This window comes from Dipodomys ordii, unplaced genomic scaffold (genome assembly GCF_000151885.1).
Source record: "Dipodomys ordii isolate 6190 unplaced genomic scaffold, Dord_2.0 Scaffold55, whole genome shotgun sequence".
NCBI classification, from domain to species: Eukaryota; Metazoa; Chordata; class Mammalia; order Rodentia; family Heteromyidae; genus Dipodomys; species Dipodomys ordii.
Genome location: NW_012267271.1, coordinates 8,128,880 through 8,151,812, shown reverse-complemented (window position 1 = coordinate 8,151,812; position 22,933 = coordinate 8,128,880). Strand labels below are relative to the sequence as shown.

Below are 22,933 nucleotides of genomic sequence, written 5' to 3'. Positions count from 1 at the left end.
CTCTGGGAGTCCCGGGCCCCGCCCGGGGGCTGGCGATGAGCTGCCGAGGCCGAGGATGATGGTAGATTGCCAGGTGAGTCCGCGCGGGGCCCGCGGCCTCGCGGCGCCCACGCACAGCGCGCTTACGCAGTTCCGCGTCCAACCGTCCCGGCACCCCTGGGAAACTGAGGCTCGGGCGGAGGCCGGGGCCGCCCCCCATCCTCCTGGGCCCCCGGCGTTTGCTTCGAGAAGGACAGCGCCTGAGGTCCCGGGGGACCCCCTCTGCGGGCGCCGCGTCCGAGCGCCGCGCGCACACCCACTCGCGCGCTCTCCCACGACTTCCCAGGTGTGAGAAAGGCGGGGCGGCGACCGGGGCGCTCGGTCCTGGGGGAGAGGCGTCCAGTCGCCTAGCAACTGGCCTGAGGGGGGCTTGGCCGGAAGGGGGAGGCGCGCCCCGCCAGGCCGAGGGGGCGGCTCGGTGCTGCCTGCAGGGGACAGGGCCGGGGCCCCGCGTCCCCAGCTCTAGGCACTGAGCCTAAGCACCCTTCCCTACGTGCGAGGGCCCGCGGGAGCCAAGACGTCCGTTTGCTCCCCTACAAATGTGGGGTGCTCGGCCTTGCGGGCCCCCCAGGACCCCAGAGGCGCTTGCCCTTGGTTCCCTGCCCGTGACCCTCTGTGCGCCAAGGCCTTAGAAGACGCCTTCCTCCCTGCAGGACTGCGTAAGGCAGAGCAGTCGGAGGGGGACGGGTCTGTCGGGGTCACGCAGGGGGTTCGGAGCAGGGGAACTCTCCTCCGGGGCTCAGGGATGAGACCGTCCTTTCTGGAAGGACAGGGTCCTCCTGGGGGGGGGGGGGAGGTGAGGCCCTGGCTGGAATGGCCTTTTAAGTGAACTGGATGCTCCAGAGCCGGAAGAGGGGAGTGAGTGAAGCTTCCGAGGGCTTCCTGGTTACCTGTGGACCTGTCGGTCCAGCCCCGTGAACCCCTGGGGGGCCGGGAGAGTAGCTGCCATGACAACATCCAAACAAAGGTGTGTGTTTTGTTTTCTGGGTTTCTTGCCTAGGGCTGCAGTGCTGGCGATGGCCACTGGGGGAAGCAGTGCCCCTGTGACCGTCAGAACAAGTGGAGTCAGGGGCCACGAGACCCCCAGGTCATTCTCTGTTATGTCCTTTTTCCCACCCAACTAGACTTCCCATCGTGAACGTTCCCTTACGGAATGGAATGAGCTGTTCAGAGGAGGGGAGTCCCCTCCCCGCTTCTCCTCTCTTTTTGTCCTTGCTCCTGGGTGTGACTCTGGAAGTGACCATGACGGACCCTTGCCCCCCAGGGGTTCCCAGGCCGCAGATGGAGATTCACAGGGGCTCTAGTTCTCCACTGCTGTGTGATGCCTTCCCCCCTACCTCAGCTGACAGCCACAGACATTGATGATGTCACTGTTTTTGTGGTTTGGGGCACATTTGGAGGCCTGCTAGAACAAGGCTCTGCGCCCAGGTCTCTCGGGAGTCTGGAACTGTGGCCTCCACTGAGACTCAACTGGGAAGATCTGCCTTGAAGTGCATTCTGGGTTATTATTGGGAAGCTCCAGTTTGGGCCTCAGGCTCACTGTGGCTGTTGGCTGTGGGCTTTTGGGTCCTTGGTCAGGTGGGCCTCTCAGCACAAGAACCTCCCTCTCCCAGAGGGGGATCCCAAAGGAGTGGGGGAAAGCACAAGAGAAAAAAAAACAAACAGTAAGACAGTAGGTCAGTTTTCTGTGTACCGTTGTAGTGAGCCCATGTCCCTTTTGGTGTGTTTTATTGGTTAGAATCCAGTTCACCTTAGGTGATGAGGAGTGGATTACTCAGACTTGTGGACCAGAAGGGAGGGGTCGCTGGGAGCCATTGTGGGAACCATGTGCCACGTGGGCTGAGATAGATACTTGGGGAGGGGGTGCTGGTGCATGACAACACCTGACTTTGCTTACTTTTCAAGCCACTAGTGGTACAGACAAGGAAGTGAGATCAGGAGAGGAAATGGCTGTCCCAAGCACACCACCACAGCCAGACCTATTTGAATTGTACTCTACACCATATCCCATCCCCTCTAAGTTTTTTCATGAGCCACAGGTGACCTCAACCCAGGTGTTAAGGCTCACGCCTGTAATCCTAGCTACTCAGGAGTCTGAGATCTGAGGATCGAGGTTCAAAGCCAGCCCAGGCAGGAAAGTCTGTGAGACTCTCATCTCCAATAAACCACTCAGAAAACCAGAAGTGGCGCTGTAGCTCAGGTGGTAGAGTGCTTGCCTTGAGCTGAAGAGCTGAGGGATAACGCCCAGGCCCAGAGTTCAAGCCCCACGACCAACCAAAAATAAATAAAAATACAAAGTGGCATGACCACCTGGAAGGTCCTTCCTTGGGCAGCCCCTCGACTGCTCACAGTCCCTGCTCCCTTCACCCCAACACTGCTCTCCCTTGATTGTGCTGGTACTGGGGCTTGAACTCAGAGCCTTAGATGCCCTATCAGCTTTTACACTCAAGGCTGGCATTCTACCACTTGAGCCACAGATCCACTTCTGGCTTTTTGCTGGTTAATTGGAGATTTTAAAAAATCTCAAGGGTTTGTCTGCCCCGACTGGCTTTGAACCACAGTCCTCATAGCCTCCTGAGTATGATTATAGGCGTGAGCCACCCCTCACTGGCCTCCCTTGCTTCTTTAAGAATGTTTGAATATGACAAAGTAGCAAAGGAGAGAATACATTGATTCAGTTGGAGGCCCTTTCCTGGGCCAAGGCCATGCCAGAGGGAGGCAGTAAGGAGAGTTGAGGAAGGTTGTCGGGAAGGGGTGGGTAGTGGCCAGCTGGGGAATGTGTGGCTGCAGATCTTGGAAGAGGGGTGCTCTGGGCAGATTGATTTGAGGAGGGGGTACATATTGGTGGCCTGAAGTACAACTGGGCCTGGTGTCTGTTGTCCTTGTATCCTCCAGCTGCTGTAACAATGTGCTGTATTCTGGGTGACCATACTACAAGGTCTGAGAGTGTCAGCAAGGCGGTGATCTCTCTCTCTATCTCTCTCTCTCCCCCTCCCCCCTCCCTCCCCTCTCAATAACCCTCTGACCCTCTGCTCCCTGCAGCTGTGGTGATGCCTAGAAGTGGGTAGTTGTACGTTCTCATAAACATAGTGTTTCCAGGCTTTTCTTCTGTCTTTACATGGCTGCCTGTGTGTGTCTGCATCCTATTTTTCCCCCTGACGATAAGGCTTACCAGTTACCCTAAATCCCAGTTGACCTCCTGTTGATTATATCTGAAAAGACTGTATTTCCATGTGCAGTCACCACTGCAGGTGGCAGGGAGCTGTTTGGGGAGGGACACAAGTTAACCTGTAACGGTGGTACTGAGACTGATCTGCTGCACAGACACTAGGTGCCAGCAGGGCTGGTGGAGTAGCCAAAGGTAGAAGAATATAAAACGGAACTTAGATCCAGCTAGGGATCCCTGGGCTTGATGGCTCTGGCAGCAGCACCAGCAGGCGGCGCTGTGACTCTCTGGTGCAGATGCCCTGCACCAGCACTTAGCCGCTTCAGACAAAGGTCTTACCTGGTTGTGAGGGCAATGATGCTGGGTGACGGTAAACAGGTCAGGGGCACATTCAGTTCCAGGGGGACACTACACTGAGCCAGGGCCTCAGGGTGGTGGTTGGGAAGGCCAGCAGAGGCAGCTCCCCGCCCCCAACCCAGGGTCAGAAGTTTGCATTGCCTTCAGTTCCTTTCCAGAAGCCTTGCAGCTAGATTACACCCGAGGTTTCCAGACAGCTCTCCTGTTACTGCAGCCCTCAGGATGCAGGTCTGGGGGCCTACGAAAGGCAGCTGTCAGAAGCGCAGACAGGTGAACTGCCCGTGAGGGCATGAATGAAAGAGTCCTTTCCACAGAGTCTGTCCCAAAGGGGGTGGCTCACCTGATAGAGCTCAGGCCTTTTCTTGCTGCCACCGCCTCCACCCTCTTGAGTCTCACTGAGCCTGTGCACCACTCCGCCCCTGGTGCCTGGTCGTTGATAGTAGCTCACTGATTGAGTCGGGTTTGTGGAGGGCTCTGTACACCTGGCCTTTGTGACTCACTGCACCTTCCTTGAGAGACGAGGCACAAGAGGAAAGCAGGAGCAGAGGTGCAGGGCAGGCAGCTGTCTGATGGAGCAGCCTCGGACCCCTGCTCAGCTGCCGCTCTGGGGCCCCACACCAGGGAGGCACCGTGTTCTGCAGGTCCTCCAGACCACACATGCACCTCACCCATCCATCCACGTGCCTGGCCACGCTCCGTAGCACCTCTATGAGGCAGGGACTCCGGCACCTGGCCTCGGGGTGGGAAACCTCAGCACTAGATAGTGGCAAGTCTCAGCCACTCCTCATTTGCAGACAAGTCCAGGAGGGACCAGGCTCTAGGGCTGGTACTAAATTCCTTCCAGTTATAATGGGTTTCCAAATAGGGCTGGGCAGCTGGAGCAGAGCAGGGCTAGAAGCACCCCTATCCCCAAGGTGGTTAGCAGTGGGAGAGCGACAAACCTAAGGAGCTCTTTCTTCCTCTTCCTGCTTTAATGAAGGCCTCAGAATCTGAGCTCCCAGGCTTTTGGGTGTGAGCCTCACAATCTTCTTAGCCGGGTATGGTAGTGAACACTGGTAACCCCTACACATGGGAAGTTTAGGCAGAATTGAGAGTTTGAGACCAGCCTGAAATACATACATACATACATACACACATACATACGCACATATACACATACATACATACATAAATGGAGCTTTCTCTTAGCACCAAGGCTGGCTGGACCTGAGGCAGGGGGTGGGATGGGGTGGGGAGGGGGAAGGTAAGCTTATGGACAGTCAGTGTCCCTCCCAGGGCAGGCCCCAGCACAGCTAAGCCAGACCGAAAGTGTAGAGAGGAAAGGGTATGGGAAGTGTGGCATTCCCCCTAAAATGACAAGCCTGCGAAGGAAGAAGTGTTCTCATGGCAACCTCGAGCAGTTGCTTGGCAACTGCAGGTCCCCAAAATACTTGCCTGCCTGCCGGAAGGCTTGGGGCTCCGGGCTTTCCCATGGCCTGCGGGTGGCCCTTAGTTCTGAGTTTGCTCCAGGGCTTCCCAAGGAAGGCCCAGCACCCCCTGGATCCTTCCTGAGGGAAACCCCAGTCCACACCCTGCTCCCCAGCGCCCCACTCTGCTAGCCACCTGTCATAAGGCCAGTCCCCTGACAACCAACACCATTTCCTGGATACGGGAGGGACGGTTGACAGTCACCGACTGTCAGAGAACTCAAGGGTTAGGCTTAGAGATGTGGCTTGGTGCCAGGCAGCCAGCCAGGCAGGAAGAGGCAAGCCTGGTGCTTTGCTACCACCATCACGAACACCCAGCAGCCACAGGCTCCCGGCCCTGAGGCAAGGTGTACTGTGGGTACGCTGAATGTGTAGGCCGCTTTTGAGACCTACTAGCCAGGTGACCCTGGAAGGCTCTTCTCCTCAACTCAGTTTCCCCATTTGTGGCCCATCCATACCTCTACTCTTGTGTTCACCATCCATGCTAGGGTCTGGGTGGGGAGGTGAAGCCACCCCCTTCCCCCAGGCCATCCATGCTCCCCCTTCTATCATTTGGGGTCTTGCTGGCTTGCGGGTCTTGCTCTTGTGGGGCCCCTGGTCACAGGTGCACCAGCTGCAAAGCAGAGCACCTGGGCTGCAATCCCAGCTCAGGGCTTAGTATTGGGTGTCCTAGAATAAGCACTGAACCCCTCTGATCCCTGCTGTGTTCCCCCTCCTACCGCTCCCTCCCATCCTGCCCATCCAGGATGTCCTGAGGATGAAGGATCTGGCCCCTATAGGCCCCTGGTGCTACCTCAGTGTGTGGCTGCTGGCCCTGTGCGCTGCTGAGAGCTGACGACATTGCGGTGGTGGTGGCAGCGGCGGGGGGGCTGGGGTGGGGGGAGTGGTCCATGTGGTCCATGACCACAGGAAAGGACCAGGAAGCAGAGGAGGTGACCGGACAGGCAGGGGCAGCCAGGGTGGAAACAGTCTCTCCAGGCAAGGCGGGGAGGGGCGTAGGAAATGTTTCTTGGTGCCCCAGGGAGGCAAGACTCCAGGAATCTGACCTTGATCACTCTCTCACTCCTGACCTTGGGTGACCTTGAACTATAGTCCTTCCTGTGATCTGTACTTGTTCCAGAGGGGCCCACCCACTTCTGGAGTTGGGAGGGGCCTGTTGCACTGGATGTCCAGGTGCCTGTCCCACGTGTTCATGTTGGGGACCTTGGTGAGGCTCAAGCAGAGGCCGGGGCCAGCTGGCAGAGGGGCACAGACAGTGCCCAGACTGCTGCAAGCTACCTGGAGCTGCCCATGTTTTTGCTGAGTGTTGCCAGCCCAGCAGTCCTAGGAGGACATCGACGGGGAGGAAGCAGAATGAGAGCGTAGCCCCCACCCCTGCACCACCCAGACCCCGACACACAGCCTCCCGTTCCCTCCTTCAGGGCAGATTGAGAGGAAGCTGGGTCCACTGCCCTTCTTCCTGCTTTCTGAGTTGAGTCTAGACGTGATTTCCCTGGGTTCCAGCTATGGAAGAGAAAGGGATGGAGAAAAGACCCTTAGCCCGTGACCATTCCTAAGTCCAGGAACATTCCCTCCACTTCCCCTCCACCTCTCTAGGGGCTCCATATTGACCCCAGACATCTCCCCCTGGGGGTGGGGGAGATGATGCCTTTTCCCAGTAAACACTAAGATTAACCTGGAGAAGCGGGAAGGTGGGGGGGGGGAGTGTTGGAGCCCTCTGCTCCACCCTTGCAGACAAGATCTGGCCCAGATTTATCTCATCCTATGGTCCTCTGCCCCAAGGGAACCGCAGTCCCTGGGGCAGGTTGGGGGGAGGTAAAATCTGGAGTTGGTTGAGCTGACCAGGCTTGATGGTAGATTCCTTACTTCTGAGCCTCAGTAGCTCCGAGCAGGACACCAGCTGGCCCTCCCAGGTGCCAGAGAATGTCGAAAAGCCCATGGCTACACGGCCCTGCCAGCAGTGACTGCCCTGGGGGACCGGGACACGTGCCACCCAGAGTCGAGAAAACTTCCTAGGCCGTTTTGGGAGTCTCACCTGGGTCCCCACTTCTCTGAGGTCAGGTTCAGGTCCCAGACCTTCCAGCTGCTCAGCTGGAGTTCAGGGTAAGGCAGTTCATCTGGCCTGAAGCCCGGAGTAGCCCAAGAGGTAACAGCCACAAATGGGGGAGATCTGGCAGGTAGTGTCCTGTGGGGAGGGCTGAGTTGGCAGTGCCCCCCTGGGCCCAGGCCCCAGACCTTAGATACTTCAGATTCTTTGGGATTCCAAGAAGAGTTTCTTTCCTAGCTTCTGGGCTCAGGAAGTCCCTGCAGGAGTCTGTACCCTCTCCTGTCTTAGCAGCTCTGTTCTAGCCACTGGAGGAGGCGCAGGGGGAGGGTGCTACCTGATCCCGCCCTCTCCTTGTCTGGCAGATGTTCTGGGAAGAGGCCTCAGGGCCTGTAAGAGCCAGGCTGCACCTCCGTGAGAGAGAGAGAGAGAGAGAGAGAGTGTGTGAGTGTGTGTGTATTGGGACTCTGGGTACCCCTGCTCTCCTCTGGGTACCCCTGCTCTCCGTGTGTGTCCGTGTGTGTGTGTGTGTGTGTGTGTGTGTTGGGACTCTGGGTACCCCTGCTCTCCGTGTGTGTGTGTGTGTGTGTGTTGGGACTCTGGGTACCCCTGCTCTCCGTGTGTGTGTGTGTGTGTGTGTTGGGACTCTGGGTACCCCTGCTCTCCGTGTGTGTGTGTGTGTGTGTGTGTGTGTGTGTGTGTGTTGGTGCTCTCCGTGTGTGTGTGTGTGTGTGTGTTGGGACTCTGGGTACCCCTGCTCTCCGTGTGTGTGTGTGTGTGTGTGTGTGTGTGTGTGTGTGTTGGGACTCTGGGTACCCCTGCTCTCCGTGTGTGTGTGTGTGTGTGTGTGTGTGTCCGTGTGTGTGTGTGTGTGTGTGTGTGTGTTGGGACTCTGGGTACCCCTGCTCTCCGTGTGTGTGTGTGTGTGTGTGTTGGGACTCTGGGTACCCCTGCCCACATTGGAGTGAACGCATGCTGTAGGGATCGTGTGCCAGTGATGTGTGTTCTTGGACTGAGCGAGCACATGAGTGAGGAGTGTACGTGTGTCTATACCGCCTACGTAGCCAGAGCATTGAACGTGAGGATCGTGGCGCTTGCAGCCGGCCTCTCAGCCCATGAGTTTTCTCATCTGTGAGTGGGTTGATAGCCCTGCCTGACTTGGCACTGTGGTGCCGGGAAGTGCTGGCACGGTGCCTGGCACACGGTCACTTTATTATCAGACAGTGGCATAGGGCAGCTCCCAAGGGCCCAGGCAGGTGTGGGCACCTGCCATCTCTCACCCAGCATCCCAGGCTGAACAGGTGGAGGCAGAGCAGAGCCCTGGATCCTGCCTTCAGGGAAGAAACCAAGGAAGGAGAGAAGTCCGGGGGTTGGCAGAGAGACAGCAGGTGGCAGGAGGCTGGGACAAAGCAGGGCCATTCAGCACCAGGGCCCTGGAAACCCAAGGCACCGCCCCTCCCCTCACATCCCCACCTGGAGGAACTTCCTTGCTGGACAAGAACTGTGGGAAAGAGGGCAGCGGGCACGGGCCCCAACGCCTCCTGGCCGCCAGCTGGAGCCCCAAGCCCTCTCTAGAGGCCAGGGCATCTCAGGAGGTCCCCTTCTGAAAGGGCAACCCTGCTTCCCAGGCCCAGCCACCGGCTGGTGGCAGCCCTGGGCACGCAGTGTTCCTGGCACCGCAGGCAGCCTCCTGTACCACAACGGCCCATTTGTCCTCATTTTCCTGGGCGACCAGGGCCTGCCTGGCACAGGGGCGCTGTCTGTGGGCTCAGCCTCTCCAGGCCTTGGCTACACTTCCAGGAGGGGCTTCTCTGCCCAAGCCATGCCACGCCAAAGCCTGGACTTTCCCTGTGAGCAGAGACCCATTCAGCAGGAGTTATTCCTGGCTAGGAATGTCAGAGCGGGAGATCCCCGTGATGAAGCTGAGCTGAGCTGAGCTGAGCGGGCTCAGCTCCGGGGCAGGCTGGCTTCTGGGAACCTCCAGGTTCCTGCCTCTAGGAAAAAGGACATCTGCTTCCCAGAAAGCTCTGGCTGCCCCGCTCCAGCCTCCCCAGCCCAGTCTTCCTCCTGCCTCAGTGCCGGCCTTGCCCTCAGAAAGGCCCTCTGATGGGAGCTGGGAGGGTAGAGACCACCGTGTGCTTCCTCCATGACAACCCTCCAGCCTTGCTGCCTCCTCCGGACAGCCTTCCTGGTGCTCTTCCCAAGCCACAGGAGCCTTCTGGACCATCAAGTCCACCTGTTCATGCAGGTATCCACTGAGAGCTCTCCGTGTCATTGCATTCTGGGATCCATGCTGCAGGGGCCCCTTCCAGCCCCACACCCTGTCTAGTTTAAAGGGAAGGAAGGGACGTGAGTTGGGACACTGGTGCCCCCCCTCCCCGCCCCCGGTCTGGCTGTATGGGGTGGGGGGAGGGAATGTTAGCAGTTCTAAAAGCTCACTTGTGGCCGGGTACCATTCTGGGCACTCAGGTACAGATGAGCAAATAGAACCCACATGATTGCTGCCCACCAGGGAGCTCCGAGCCCACTGGCTTTTAGCTCTCCACCTCCGCGTCGTTGTCTACGTTTCGTCGTGAGCTTACCCAGCCTGTTTGTTCTACAGCATTCTCGTCTGCAAACGTGGGTTTTGAGCTACAGGAGGCATAGCTCTGAGGACCATGATCCAGCCCTGGCTCCTGGCAAAAACTCGAGCACCGATCCAAAAAACAAAGCACAACAGCAGGGGATGTGGCTCAAGTGTTAGAGCACCTGCCTAGCGAGCGTGAGGTCCTGAGTTCAGTCACCAGCCACGCAGAATTAAGAGAAAGCAAAGCAGGGAGTATGTATTGTTTTCCTCCTGTGCCCCAGGTCAGAGGTGGTTTCACCTGTCTGTTCCCTGTTCTGCCATCTGCCCTCGGTAGTGCCAGGCACCTAGGAAGTGCTCAGGAAACTCCTTCCAGCAGGCTGTGTGACAGGCCTGGGCCTCTGGGCCCTGTGCTCTTCAGATGGTGTGGGCTACAGGTTGTTACCCTTTCTCAAATTAACAGGAACAGCCCTGGTTCCTTCCCGGCCACCAAGGAGCGAGGCTGCTTGGGGTGGCCATGTTTTGAACATGTGGAAGCTACCAGCTTCTGTTCTGAGTGTGTCCATCTGACGCGGGGAGTAGTAGCCCTACTTGTGGGCCAGGACCGACACTTAAGAGCTGCCTGCCCAGCCTTCCTCAGCTTCCCGCAGCCAGTGTGTGACGGGCTGGGGCCTGGGTTCCTTCCTGTCCAGCCCCGAGCGAGTGAGCGAGCGAGCGCTCTGCTGCAGCTCTAATCCTTCCAGTTGGGTGCACCTTGGGGGAGCTCCTTGAGAAGCAGGCTTGGGGTGCGGGGGGAGGGGCTGTCCCTGCTTGGCTCGGAATCCCACGGAAGGTGGAGCAGGGCCAGCATCTGGGATCCAGAGTGCAGCCATGTGCTGGAGTGGGCTGGGGATGGGGGGGGGGGGGAGGCAGAAGAGGGCTGTAGCAAGTGAATCAGCCTGGGGCAGCGGCAGGCCCGGCTGTAAACAGAAGCACAGCATCCTCCTCCCATGCCAGAGCAGGTGCACCTGTGCTGTGTCCCTCAGGGGTACCCCCGGGCCACTCCCATCTCAGGAACCCCTGCCCATCGAGGGGCTTCAGGAGGAGGAAGCCACCTCCCTGGCTCTGGAAAAAAGGGATGTCAGGAACGCCAGCCGCAGCGCCCGATGAGACTCAAACTTTTGGTTTTGCAGAGTGAGTGGTGTGGGTGAGTTTGGGGCCGTGTCGATGCTTCCTTTCCCAGGCTCTCCCATCGCTGTGAGGACATGATGTCCACAGTCATAATGCCAGGTCAGGGCAGCCGTGATCCTCACCCCAAGCCTGAGCCTCGTCCCCGGAACAGACCACTCTTCCCAGGGACAAGCTGTCACCCAGCCCCATGTCTGTCAGTGCCACCAGGCACAACCGTACTTGTAGAAGCAAGCAGCCTCCCTGCTGGCCAGGCCTCCCTGCTCCTTGGCATTGACATGCTGTGTGACTGTAGGCAGGTTGTTGGCTCTCTCTGTGCCTTGATGGTCTCAGCTTTACAATGGAGATAGGATTGTGGCTTCATCTGCCTGCCAGATGACTGTAGGAACATGGTTTGTCCTAATCTAAGAGCTGCTAGAGGCAGAGCCTGACTGGGTGCCGGGGGCAGGGGCTTCAGGAGTTGCTCTACCTCCAGGGTGACTTAACTGTGGATAACTATTGCCTTTGGGCTACAGGGGGCAGGTGTTGAGTTCTAATCCCTGAGTGTCGCAGGATGGCATGGATGCTTCCCTCAGCTCTTGGTGGAAGCCAGGGGGGTGGGGGAGTGTGACAAGAAGTCACTACAGATAGTACCGGAGCCAGAGGGGATGGGAAGCCAGGCCTGGCCCTGGCCCTGGCCCAGCTGTCTGCTGCGCAGGTGCGGCCCCTAGCAGAACCAGCCTGGTGTGAGTTAGGTGAGCTGATGATGGGGCTGCGTTCCCAGAAATGACCGGGAGAGCTAGGCCCAGGCAGGACCCCATCTCAGGTCAGCAGGCAACAGGAAAGAGGAGCTCAGCAGCCCGAGGCCTCCACTTCCTGGACAGGATGTTGTGCAGATCAAACCTCTCAGAAGAGTCACTACTGGGCTGAGTCACGGCTCCTAGCGACCGGCCACTTGTGTTTATAAACAACGGGTTCACACCCAACCAGGGCCTGCTGGTACCTGTGAGGAGCAGAAAGACCCCCCCCCCAGCAGCAGGTGCCTGGCCCATGGTGCTGGCATGGGCCTGCTCTCATTTGAATGCCTGAGCTAGAAGGCGGGTCAGGCACCTTGTCCAGGGCCACCTGGCACTGTGGGCAAAGCATCCTGGGATGTCAGCGTGTCAGGTGACCTGGATGTCCTGGGAATGTGGAGGGAGGAGGGGTGCTGGCTTGGATGAGGGAGCAGAGCTCTCCCATGCGCCCAGAGCCCTGCTTCGTTCCAGGCAGTGACAGTGATGTGGTACGTCATGTGGTGACAGGAGCCGGCAGGGAACAAAGGCCTGCTCTCCCGGGTGCTGGCAGGCTGGGGGGCTGGGCAGGGATGGACCACGTGGACAGGAGGAGGGGTGGTGCCTGCCTGCCTCCTTCCCTTCCTCCCTCCCTCCGCTCCGCCTCCTGGGGCTCCCACACTGCTGAGCAGCCTCTGGCCCTGGGTCTGGGATGGACCTGGCTGTGACTCAGGCCTCAGCCTTCCAGCCCTTCCCAGCTGGTGCCCAGGGCTAGCCCTGCCCAGCCCTGTTGGGAAAGGAGTAGCTCCGGGACCTGGCCTTACAGCCAGGCCAGAGGCTGGGGCAGGAAGGGGAGGGGAGGACAGGGGTCTGGAGGGGGGTTATTACAAGAACAAGAAGCTCAGCTCCCCAGGAGGTGCTGGGTGAAGGCTTCCTATCAGAGGCTTTGCCCACCTCTTGGTCCCTAACCTCAGCTCCCCAACACTGACTGCCTCCTCCACCAGCTTCTTTTCATTTTTTATTTATTTTTGTGGCAGTATTAGGTTTGAACTCAGAGACTCACGCTTGGTAGGCAGGGAAAGGTGGGAAGGCTGGGAAAGGTGGATGGCTGGGGCAGGGAGCCTTGACCACATGCTGCTGAGAAGAACATGGGGAAAATGGGGTTTAAACAGGAGACACTGGGGCTGGGAAGGTGGCTCAGTGATAGAGCGCTTGCCTCGTATGCATGAGGCCCTGGGTTCAATTCCTCAGCCCCACATAAACAGAAAAAGCCAGAAGTGGCACTGTGGCTCAAGTGGTAGAGTGCTAGCCTTGAGCTGAAAAGCTGAGGGACAGCGCCTAGGCCCAGAGTTCAAACCCCACAACTGACCCAAAAAAAAAAAAAAAAAAACAGGCAGAGGTGAAAAAGATGATAATCTTGCTTCACACTGGTGGCTCAAGCCTGCAATCCTAGCTGCTCAAGAGGCTGAGATCTGAGAATCCTAGTTTTAAGCTAGCCTGGGTGGAAACTGTGTGACTCTTAACCTTCAGTTAACCCAAAGAGCCAGAAGTGATGCTGTAGATCACCAGCCTTGAGCCAAAAAGCTAAGGAAAGCGCCATGTCCTGAATTCAAGACCCAGTACTGGGGCTTCTTTACACCCTCTCTCTCTCTCTCTCCCCCTCTCCCTCTCCCTCTCTCTCTCTCTCTCTCTCTCTCTCTCTCTCTCTCTCTGTCTTCCGGTTCCACAGTGGGGTTGGGGACAGGGAGGCAGAAAGTGGCTGCTACAGCACCCACCTGACACCCACCCACTGGCTCAGTTTCTCCGATACCTGTCCAGCCTGACCCATCCCCTGGATGGTCATCTACACCCTGTAGAATCGCCACCCTGGAGGGGTGCCTCCAAGATCTTTTCTTCTGTGAAAGGAGCCCGCTGGGTCACAGCAGACAACTCCCGTCCATCCCTGCCACCATCACAGATCAGGAAACTGAGGCCCAAGGGAGACAAGTCCCCCGGGGAGGCTGCAGCAAGCAAGGACAGAAACCAGGCCTTGCTCCCGGCTGAGCCGCCTGCTCGGCCAGCCCCCCAGCACCCCACAAAGCCACCAGAGAGGATGTGAAACGCTCAGAGGAGCGGGGCAGCGGGGCAGTGTGAGGTCTCAGCCACCGCGGCCGCCTGCACCCCAAGGCCTGATGCATCTCTTGGGAGGGTCCAGACCCCCTGCATACTGCCTCCTTCCTGCCTTGGTAGGCCTGTGTGCCCAGCCCAGTGCCTGCCTCTCGAAGCCAGGCTCCACCAGCCAGGGAGGACAGCCCTGCCCCCTTGACGCTGGGATTTCTGGGCTTTGGGGTCCAGTCCCTGAAGGCAGAAGAAGTGTTCAGTCACCTGTGGGCCCTGCAGACACAGGCCGGGCTTCTGTCTGTGAGATCTTGGGCACGTGAGTGTGTCAGACTCATCCCATCCCAGGCTTTCCTTGTTTGGGTTTCAGCAAAACAAGAAAATGTGTACCTCTGCTTCCCTGCTGCTCTGTTTTCTGGCCTTAGACTGCTCCCCATTCTTTCACAGAGTCTTTTCCGAAGTGTTGGTAATAGTGGTGTGTTATATTTTTTCTGTTCTACTTGGTGACATTCGTAGTGGCAACTGTAGGTTGGTCCTTGATTTAAAATGAAGTCCCCTGCCTGGGCGCCAGGGGAGGAGGTGTTCGGAGTCCATGGCCAGGGAAGGCTTCCAGAATGAGTAAGCCAGGCTGGCCTGCGTCCTTCACAGCCCCGGCTGGGCGCATACCCAGCAGGTGACTAGGCCTTGTTGAGTCCATCTGGACCCAAGTCACTGGCACCTGTACAGCTTTCTGGCTCTAAGACAGGGGCCCGGGGTGCTGGAGGAGAGATTCGGGCCCCCTCCAGAGGAAGGGCTTGGGGTTAGGACCACCGGGTGAGCAGGGGTAGAGTCCCTGGCTCTCATCTTGGCTGCCCCATTGCATGGTTCAGGCGGGAATTCCTAGCCTGCCCGTCACAGCAACAGGTATGACAGCCATGTGCTGACACCAGGCCTAGGCACTTAGGTGCTCCTCTCTACAGGGCAGGCCGGTGACAGGCACACTGGACAGAGACCTGCCGAGGAACCCACTCCCCCACCGGGTTCTTGCCCCACCATGGCCCGGGATGCAGGCCAGACCCGTGCCAGACCTGCCGCACCCAGGGGGAGGAAGGGCTCGGTGTTCTTTGCCTGCGTCTCGTTGGTGACTGCCAGGCGGTGGGTCGTTGCTCGCAGCACCCACCGTGCCACTCTCCGAACCCCACCACCGCCACCACCTTGGCCGGCACCCCTGCTGTCACCGGCCACCGAGGTGAGTCTACCTGGGAGAGGCTGCTCGGGTCCCAGCTGGAGCCCCAGCCCCCTCCCGTCCTTCCTTGTCAGAACTGGTTGAAGGAGTTTGGTGAGAAGTCCCTGAGGAGCCTCTCTCTCCCTCCTGGTGCCCGGTGTGCGGGGAGGCTGGGCTGGGCCCAGGCCTTGCCTGGCAGGCGGCGAGACCTGGCATGGAGCTCGCACTGTTCAGAGCATCTTAGACTAACAAGGGCTTCTGTGCCTGTCGGGCCCTCTGCTCTCCGGATCCCGGAGCCGCATGGGCTTCTTGTCCCTGCCATCTCCATTTTTCTGATGGAGAAGTTGAGGCTGAGGGAGAGGCTCAGAGACGCCTGGCTGAGTAGCAGCCAGGCACTGGTAGTTCACTCTTGTAATCCTAGCTTCTCAGGAGGCTGGGATCTGAGGATAGTGGTTCAAAGCCAACCTGGGCGGGAAGGTTTGTGTGAAACTCGTAGCTCCAATAAACAACCAAAAAAGCCAGAAGTAGAGCTCTGGTTCAAGTGATAGAAATGCTAGCCTTCTTGAGTAAAACAAGCTCAGAGACAGCACCCAGGTCCTGAGTTAAGCCCCAGGACTGGCAAAATAAGGTGTGTGGGGTGGGGGTGTAAAAGGGGGTTTCTGGGGGCTCTGAATCTTGAGTTTCCCAAACTCACAAGAGAGAAGGCCTCCGGAAGCTGCTCATCCAACCCCCCCTGGGGCTGGCAGCTGACTGCCACCCTCCACGGAAATAAGAGAACAAGTGTGGTGGCTGGTGGGCCTCCGTCTGGGGAGTTCTGGGCACTTTTAGGCAGTGTGTCACCTCCTCGCACAGTTGTGGACCAGATATCATTGCCAGGTTTGGGCTGAGCCTGGGGCTCCCTCTGAGCCAGTGTCTCCTGGGCCGATCCTGTGCTCCCTGCTTTTTCACCCTCCATGCTCAAGTCTGCCTCCACCCCATCTGCCTGGGCTCCTCCAGCTCTCCCTCTCTCCTCTGCACCCCTGCCGCTTGGGCCAGCACACATGGACGTGTTTGTGAGCGAGGAGATGTTTGTCAGAGCCGCCCCGGGTCTTACTCTGTGGACGGCATTTCTCACGACGGGTTGTGAGCTCCCACCTCCGGCAGGGCTCCCCCAAGCACCCGGCTGATCCAGAACTGCCAGGCCCTGGCCTCGCCATGTTCGATGCCAGTTCAGGCTGTTCCTGGGCAGTAACGCCTTATGAGATCAGAGATTTTGGGTGACAATGACCTCACACCCCTCCACCCAGCCTAGCCTCCTGAGGATTCAGTTCCCACCTCCTGACCAGCTCTGAGTCCAGCTCCTAGCAAGGCAGCTGGAAGCTCGGTGGAACCAGTGTCCAGTGGACTGTCCTCCCCACCCGGCCCCGTCACCCACGTCACCTCCCGCCAAGGTGTGTGCTCACCCGCCCACACAGGCCACCCAGCACCCAGGCAGGCCCAGGATGGCCGTGTCCCTGTCGGGAAATGCCAGAGGGTTTGGCCAGGCCACACCCTTGCCATGTTCCCCCTGGGCGCTGAGTGGTAGAACAGCAGACAGATGGACAGGGTGACTACCTCCTCCCTGCTGTCATCCTGGTTGCTGTGCTGATTGTTTTGAGACAAGGTCTCCATATAGAGCCCAGATTGGTCTCAAACCCATTGTCTTCCTGCTCAGCCTCCAGAGTGCTGGGACTACAGGCATGCGCCATCACACACAGCAAGACCCAACAGGTTTTCTACCAGCACCTAGCCTGCATTTCACATCATGGCTGCTGGCCTCATTTAGCCTTGTCCCAGCCCAGGTTTAGAGGTGATGGCCAAGGCCTGTGGTAGCCCCGACATTGCCTTGTGCCTCCGTCCAGCCCTGAGATGCCACCAAAGCGGGGTGGATGGTGCAAGCCCTCCCGGCAGAGGGGACAACAGACAGGAGCAAAGACCTGGAGCTCTGAGAGCTGGGGGGGTCCTGAGTGTGGTCCTGTGTGTGGTAGGAAGACCACTGGGAAGGGAGGGAGGTCGGGACCCCTCTGGCTGCCAGTGTCTGGGGGACTGGCCCTGTGTGAGGACAGGAGAAGAGACTATTTTGCCCTGGCCATGCCTCCCCCATAAATCAGGCAGCCGCTGCATGGGACCAGGGGGCCTGTGGCAAATTCAGAGCTCACGCCCAGACTTAAAGGGCCAGCATTGGCTACTTCCCACTCACGTGCGGAACTCGGTCCCAGTCTGGTCAGGTCATCTGAAGTCACAGGAGAAGCCGGAAATACAGATTTTCATATGAAGTCACCTGACCTTTTACATTGGCTCAGAGATTTAAAAACACTTTGTGGGCCAAACCCAACACGTGTGTGGGCTACATTTGGCCTGGTTCTCCTCCCGCGCTGCCAGCTCAGTCTTGTAAAGCTTTGCTTCCAGGAACATCCATTCTGTGGAAGGTCTGCACTGTGGTGGTCTTGGGGGCGCTTACGCTAGCCCCCCAAAGGGAAGGGCCAGCATCAGCCTGAGCTTCAGACCCGTCCAAGGCCACAGCCCATCTGGTCGTCAGGACTCAGTTTCCCAGCTGCCCACTACCTGGGACCCAGAGTGAGCACCAGGCCCTTTTGTCCTCAGGTTGGCAGGCATGACCCTAGGCAGCGGTGGCAAAGCTGGCGCGTGGCACTGCCTCGGCCGGGCTCTGCAGCCTGTGGCTGCCCAGAGCCTCGGGAACCTTGCAGACTTTTCTTCCTTAAACTTCTACTATTTCTCCTGGCCTTACCGCCCTCACTCCCCTGCCGGCCCCCCCAAACCACACTGCCACACGTGCCAGGTGTCCACATGCCTCTCGCCACCATGCCCATCAGTGACCACAGTAGCACTGTCACACCTGACAGATGCAGCCCCCCTCCCCCAGTCCCCACAGGCAGTTTCTTTTCTACAGTTCCACTTACCTGAAGCCAGCCATGGCCAGAAAATCCTAGAAACTAAAAAGTAGTGGTTTTGTTTGGTTTTTATTTGGCTTTAAAGACAGGGTCTCACTCTGTAGCCCGGGTTGGCTTCTGACTCATAGTCCCTCCCACCTGTGAGCCACCACACTCAGCTAGAACTTAAGTTTTAAGTTGCAGGCTGGGGCTGGGAAGGTGGCTCAGTGGTAGAGCGCTTGCCTTGTATACATGAGGCCCTGGGTTCGATTCCTCAGCACCACATAAGCAGAAAAAGCCAGAAGTGACGCTGTGGCTCAAGTGGTAGAGTGCTAGCCTTGAGCTGAAGAGCTGAGGGACAGCGCCCAAGCCTAAAGTTCAGGCCCCACAATTGGCAAAAAAAAAAAAAAAAAAATCTAAATTGCAGGCTGCTCTGAGATCTCTGCCACTGAAATAATCTCCTTGTTCAGGTTGTCCACGCAGTCTGTACTACCCCCCATTAGCCACTTAGCTGGCCGAGCAGTCCAACTGGTCCCATTATACTTGGTATACTGCTTTGGTGTGACCCTCAATTCTAGGAATCCACTGGGAATGTCAGGACTCAGCCCCCCTCGAGGGAGGAGCTGCTATAACCCCAGTTATCTCTTCATTTTTGTTTTTGTTTTTGTTGGTTGCTGGGGTTCAACTCTGGGCCTATGCGCTGTCCTTGAGCTTTTCGGCTCAAGGTTAGCACTATACCACTTGAGCCACAGCGCCACTTCTGGTTTTCTGGTGGTTAATAGGAGACAAGAGTCTCATAGACTTTCCTGCCCAGCCTGGCTTTGAACTGCAATCCTCAGATCTCAGCCTCTTGAGTAGCTGGGATTATAGGCATGAGCCCACCGGCACCTAGCTTCTTTGTTATTTCTTTTTTTTTTTTTTTTTTTTTGCGGGTCCTGGGGCTTGAACTCTGGGCCTGGGCACTCTCCCTCAGCTCTTCAGTTCAAAGCTAGCACTCTACCACTTGAGCCACAGCGCCACTTCCAGCTTTTTCTGTTTATGTGGTACTGAGGAATTGACCCCAGGACCTTATGCATGCAAGGCAAGCACTCTACCACTGAGCCACCTTACCAGTCCTCTTTGTTATTTCTTTTTTTCTTTCTTCTTTCTTTTTTTTTGGGGGGGAGGGGGGTCCAGTTGTGGAGCCTGAACTCTGGGTCTGGGCGCAGTCCTTCAGCTCTTCAGCTCAAGGCTAGCGCTCTACCACTTGAGCCACAGCGCCACTTCCGGCTTTTTTCTTTTTGCTTATGTGGTGCTGAGGAATCGAACCCACGGCCTCGTGCATGCAAGGCAAGCACTCTACCACCGAGCCACCTTCCCAGCCCCTCTTTGTTATTTCTTTAACAGTCACTTTCTTCAAATCATAGTCTAAAATCATCAGGAGCATTTGGTTGGTGTCTCTTCCCCTTTAATTGTTTTTGCTCCTGAGGTGTATTTGTCAAATAAATGGGTTGTGTGATGTGGAAGTTTGACTTGTAGCCTGAACCTCTGTGGGCTGTATGCTGGTGGTGTATGTTAGTGGGTCTCTCTGCCCCTGTGATCACCCCCAAACCTGAAAAGGCCTGCTTAGTTGGACTGGATTTTGGCTTCTGTATACAAGGACATGGTGATGTGTTCTCCAATCAGGTGGCCTGCACTGTCCTTGTCCTCTCTTTTGTGTGGCCCTGCCCTGGAAGGAGGGGGGATGACAAGAAAAGGTGTGTGAGCCTCAGGACAGGGTCTTGTATGTGGACACATCTGGGACATGGCAGCGCCTATTCCTAAAGGTGCCAGTACTGGGGTACAGAGCACCACGCTGTGCAGCGACTCAGCTGACGTTGCTTGCCTCGGGGAGAGGATCACAGAGTAAGAAATGGATGAAACTCAACTTCCATAGAAGCCAGGCTCTGTGTGTGTGTGTGTGTGTGTGTGTGTGTGTGTGTATCTTATACATGTGTAAGTGCACAATGTCTGTTTCTGGTCTCTATGTGTGTGAGTTTGCATTACACAGCCAGAGGCATGAACATTCTCTCTAAGAGGGAGATGAGGCACCATCCAAGATGGAGAAACCAGGCAGAAAAGAAACTTCATAAAAACAAGTAGGCCAAAAAGGGAACCCTACTGCACTGTTGGTGGGAATGTAAACTTGTTCAACCACTTTAGAAAGCAGTATGGAGTTTCCTGAAAAGACTCCACATAGAGCTTCCCTATGACCCAGCAATCCTACCTTTGGGCATTTACCCAAACCATCACAAACAAGGGTATACTAAAGCTACCAGCACAACTATGTTTATCACAGCATTATTTACCATAGTTAAGATATGGAACCAACCCAGATGTCCTTCAGTAGATGAATGGATCAAGAAAATGTGATATATATACAGTATATACAAATATATACATATACACATATATATATATCTGTGTGTATACATATATATATATATATACACATATACATAATGGAATTCTGTGCCTCCATCAGAAAGAATGACATTGCCCCATTTGTTAGGAAATGGAAAGACTTGGAAAAAATTATATCAAGTGAAGTAAGCCAGGCCCAAAGAAACATAGGTCCCATGGTTTCCCTTATTTGCAATAACTAGTATATGTCTAGGACAAACAGAACAGTTCAAAAGCTATGCACCTATGACCGTATAAGATGATGTTAAGCAAAATGAACCCCAAGACAGGGACACAAGTGTTTTTTTTCTTTCTTGCTATAGTTTTTAACATACTTATAATGTACTATGTGCTTTTTTTTTGTTTCTTTGGTATGTTCCTCCCCCACGGTATAACCCCTGTTTTCACTGTATTTGATGCCAGTGCCCTGCATCTTGTATATACACTTTTCTAATTTAGGGGAGGAGAAGGGAAAAAACAAAATGTTTAAATAGGGATACAGGTTGACCTATTGTAACAATGAGAAGTACAAGACACTATGCTGAAAATGAACTTTACAACTTGTGGGAGGGGAGGGAGGAGTTGGGGAAGTGGGGAGGGAAGGGATGGTAGGGGAAAAACAAAGGAGGATGTTAACAATGCTCAATAGGAAATGAACTCATTACCTTACTCAGGTAACTGTAACACCTCTGTACACTATTTTTACAATAAAAAAAGTATTTTAAAAAAAATAGGCCAGCCAGGCACCATAGCTTATACCTGTAATCCTAGCTTCTCAGAGGGCTGATATTTGATTATCCTGGTTCAAAGCCTGCCCAGTTAGGAAAGTCCATGATTCTCTTATCTCCAATTAACCAGGAAAAAAAAAAAGTTGCAAGTAGAAGTGTGGCTCAAGTGGTAGAGCGCTAGCCTTGAGTAAAAGCTGAGACACAATATCCAGGTCCTGAGTTCAAGCCCGAGTAGCACACGCGCACACACACGCACGCACACGCACACACACACGAGGGACTGGCTAGGTAGCCCCCTCCCCACTGAGGTCCATGATGTGCAGATAGGGGGACAGGACAGTCAGCCAGCTGCACTGGCTAGCTGCTCCTCCCTCCTCACCCTGCACCCTCGAGGTTGGAGGGGTGATGACCCCTTGTGTCACTTGTTGCTCCAGGAACAACCTTAAGGAGCTGCCCTGGGAGGAAGAAAGCAGGGCCAGGTGAAGGTGCTGCATCCCGAACTCCTTTGGAAGAAGTCAGCCTGGGCCCAGAAGCAGGGGTGGGAGAGAAGCCCAGTGCCCAGGGGCCATGTCCAGACCACCCTCTCTCTGCTGAGCCACACACCTGACCATCCCTGGAGGCTGTGCCAGGAGGCTTCTCCCTCGCAAACCACTTCTACCTGTCTTGCTTCTCCTAAACAAAACAACTTTCACTACATTGCCTAGTTACAAAGGTATTTTAAGGAAGTTAGGAGATTCAGAGAAAATTAGAGAGTGTCCAGCCCATCTTGGAAATAATAAGCATTCGTTTGCCCCATGGCTCTGTATACTTGACATGTGGCTGCCATGGGAGACTGAAAGCTGACTCTATTCCCTGCCATTGTACCCCACCCCCAGAGCGGGGTTCTACCCTTAGCTGGGGCTTGGGGGCTTTGCACATGGTAGGGACAGCATGTGCTTGTGGAATGTGTGATCTGGCCCTGCCCTCTCTTCCAGGTAGGGAAAACAGGCCTAGTAATATGGATGGTCCTCCTGACTTTGTAGGACCAGATTGTAGCCTCTGAGGTCAGGTCTTGACCTGAGGCTTAAGGTGGAGGTTTCAGCACAGAGGCTCCTATTTATCTATTGCACACACCCATCCTTTTTTTTTTTTCTAGTCCTGGGGTTTGAACTCGGGGTCTGGGCTCTGTCCCTGAGCTTCTTTTGCTCAAAGCTAGCACTCCCACCACTTCAGTCACAGCACCATGTCTGGCTTTTTCTGTGTATGCGGTACTGAGGAATCAAACCCAGGGCTTCAATGCATGCTAGGCAAACACTCTACCACTAAGCCACCTTCCCAGCCCCATGTACACCTATCCTTAACTCCCCCCCATCCCCCCCACCCCACTGCTGGGCTTGTGCTTCCTTCCTTCCCTCTGTTACTGCTGGAAGGAGAAAGTGAGGCTCGCTAGCCCTGCATCCCACTCTGCCCTCAGCGCTTCTACCTGAGTCATGATTTGCCCAAGGTACCAGTGTTCCAGCCGAGCAGACCAGTGGCCAGGTGCTCTGCTGTCATTTATAGTTCTTGATCCCACCCTCCATGAACAGTTCAGCTCCCAACCTGGTGACTCTCAGCTCTGGGCCCCTCCCCCAGCTCCCTGGCCACCCTAGTCTCCCCAGACCACCTGGGTCATCACCCTCCTCTCTCCTTCTAGACACTCAGCCGCCTCCAGACACGGCAGGACACCTTCGTCAAGGTGTGCTCCGGTCACCCTTACAGTGCTCGGGTCTAAGCGCATCGCCCAGGGCTTGTCCAGGTGACCTGGTGCCTTCCTCCCTGGCGCGCTTTTAGGAAGTCCTTTTCCTTACCCTTATTTTCCAGATGTAGACACTGAGTCAGTGGAGTTAAGCAACTTGTGCAAGGCCACAGAACTAGGGAGGGGTTTGACTGGAATTCCAGGCAGGTGGGCCTGACCTCAGCAGCGACATCCGCACCCACACTGCACACGCATCACGGTGCCCTGGGCGCCGCCCCTCCGCTCAGGCCCCGCCCACCGCGCAAGTGC

The 22,933-nt window shown here is 56.3% G+C and overlaps 1 protein-coding gene across 3 annotated transcripts in view; it reads left to right on the top strand.

Moving 5' to 3' along the window:
* The first annotated feature begins 14 nt into the window (after positions 1–14).
* Ralgds (ral guanine nucleotide dissociation stimulator) overlaps positions 15–22,933 on the top strand; it is a 45,106-nt gene continuing 22,187 nt past the window's right edge. For all 3 annotated transcript variants that reach the window (XM_013021498.1, XM_013021500.1, XM_013021501.1), the window contains exon 1: positions 15–73. In XM_013021498.1, coding sequence (XP_012876952.1) covers positions 56–73 — 18 coding nt within the window. In that variant the 5' untranslated portion in view covers positions 15–55. The remainder of the gene's footprint in view (positions 74–22,933) is intronic.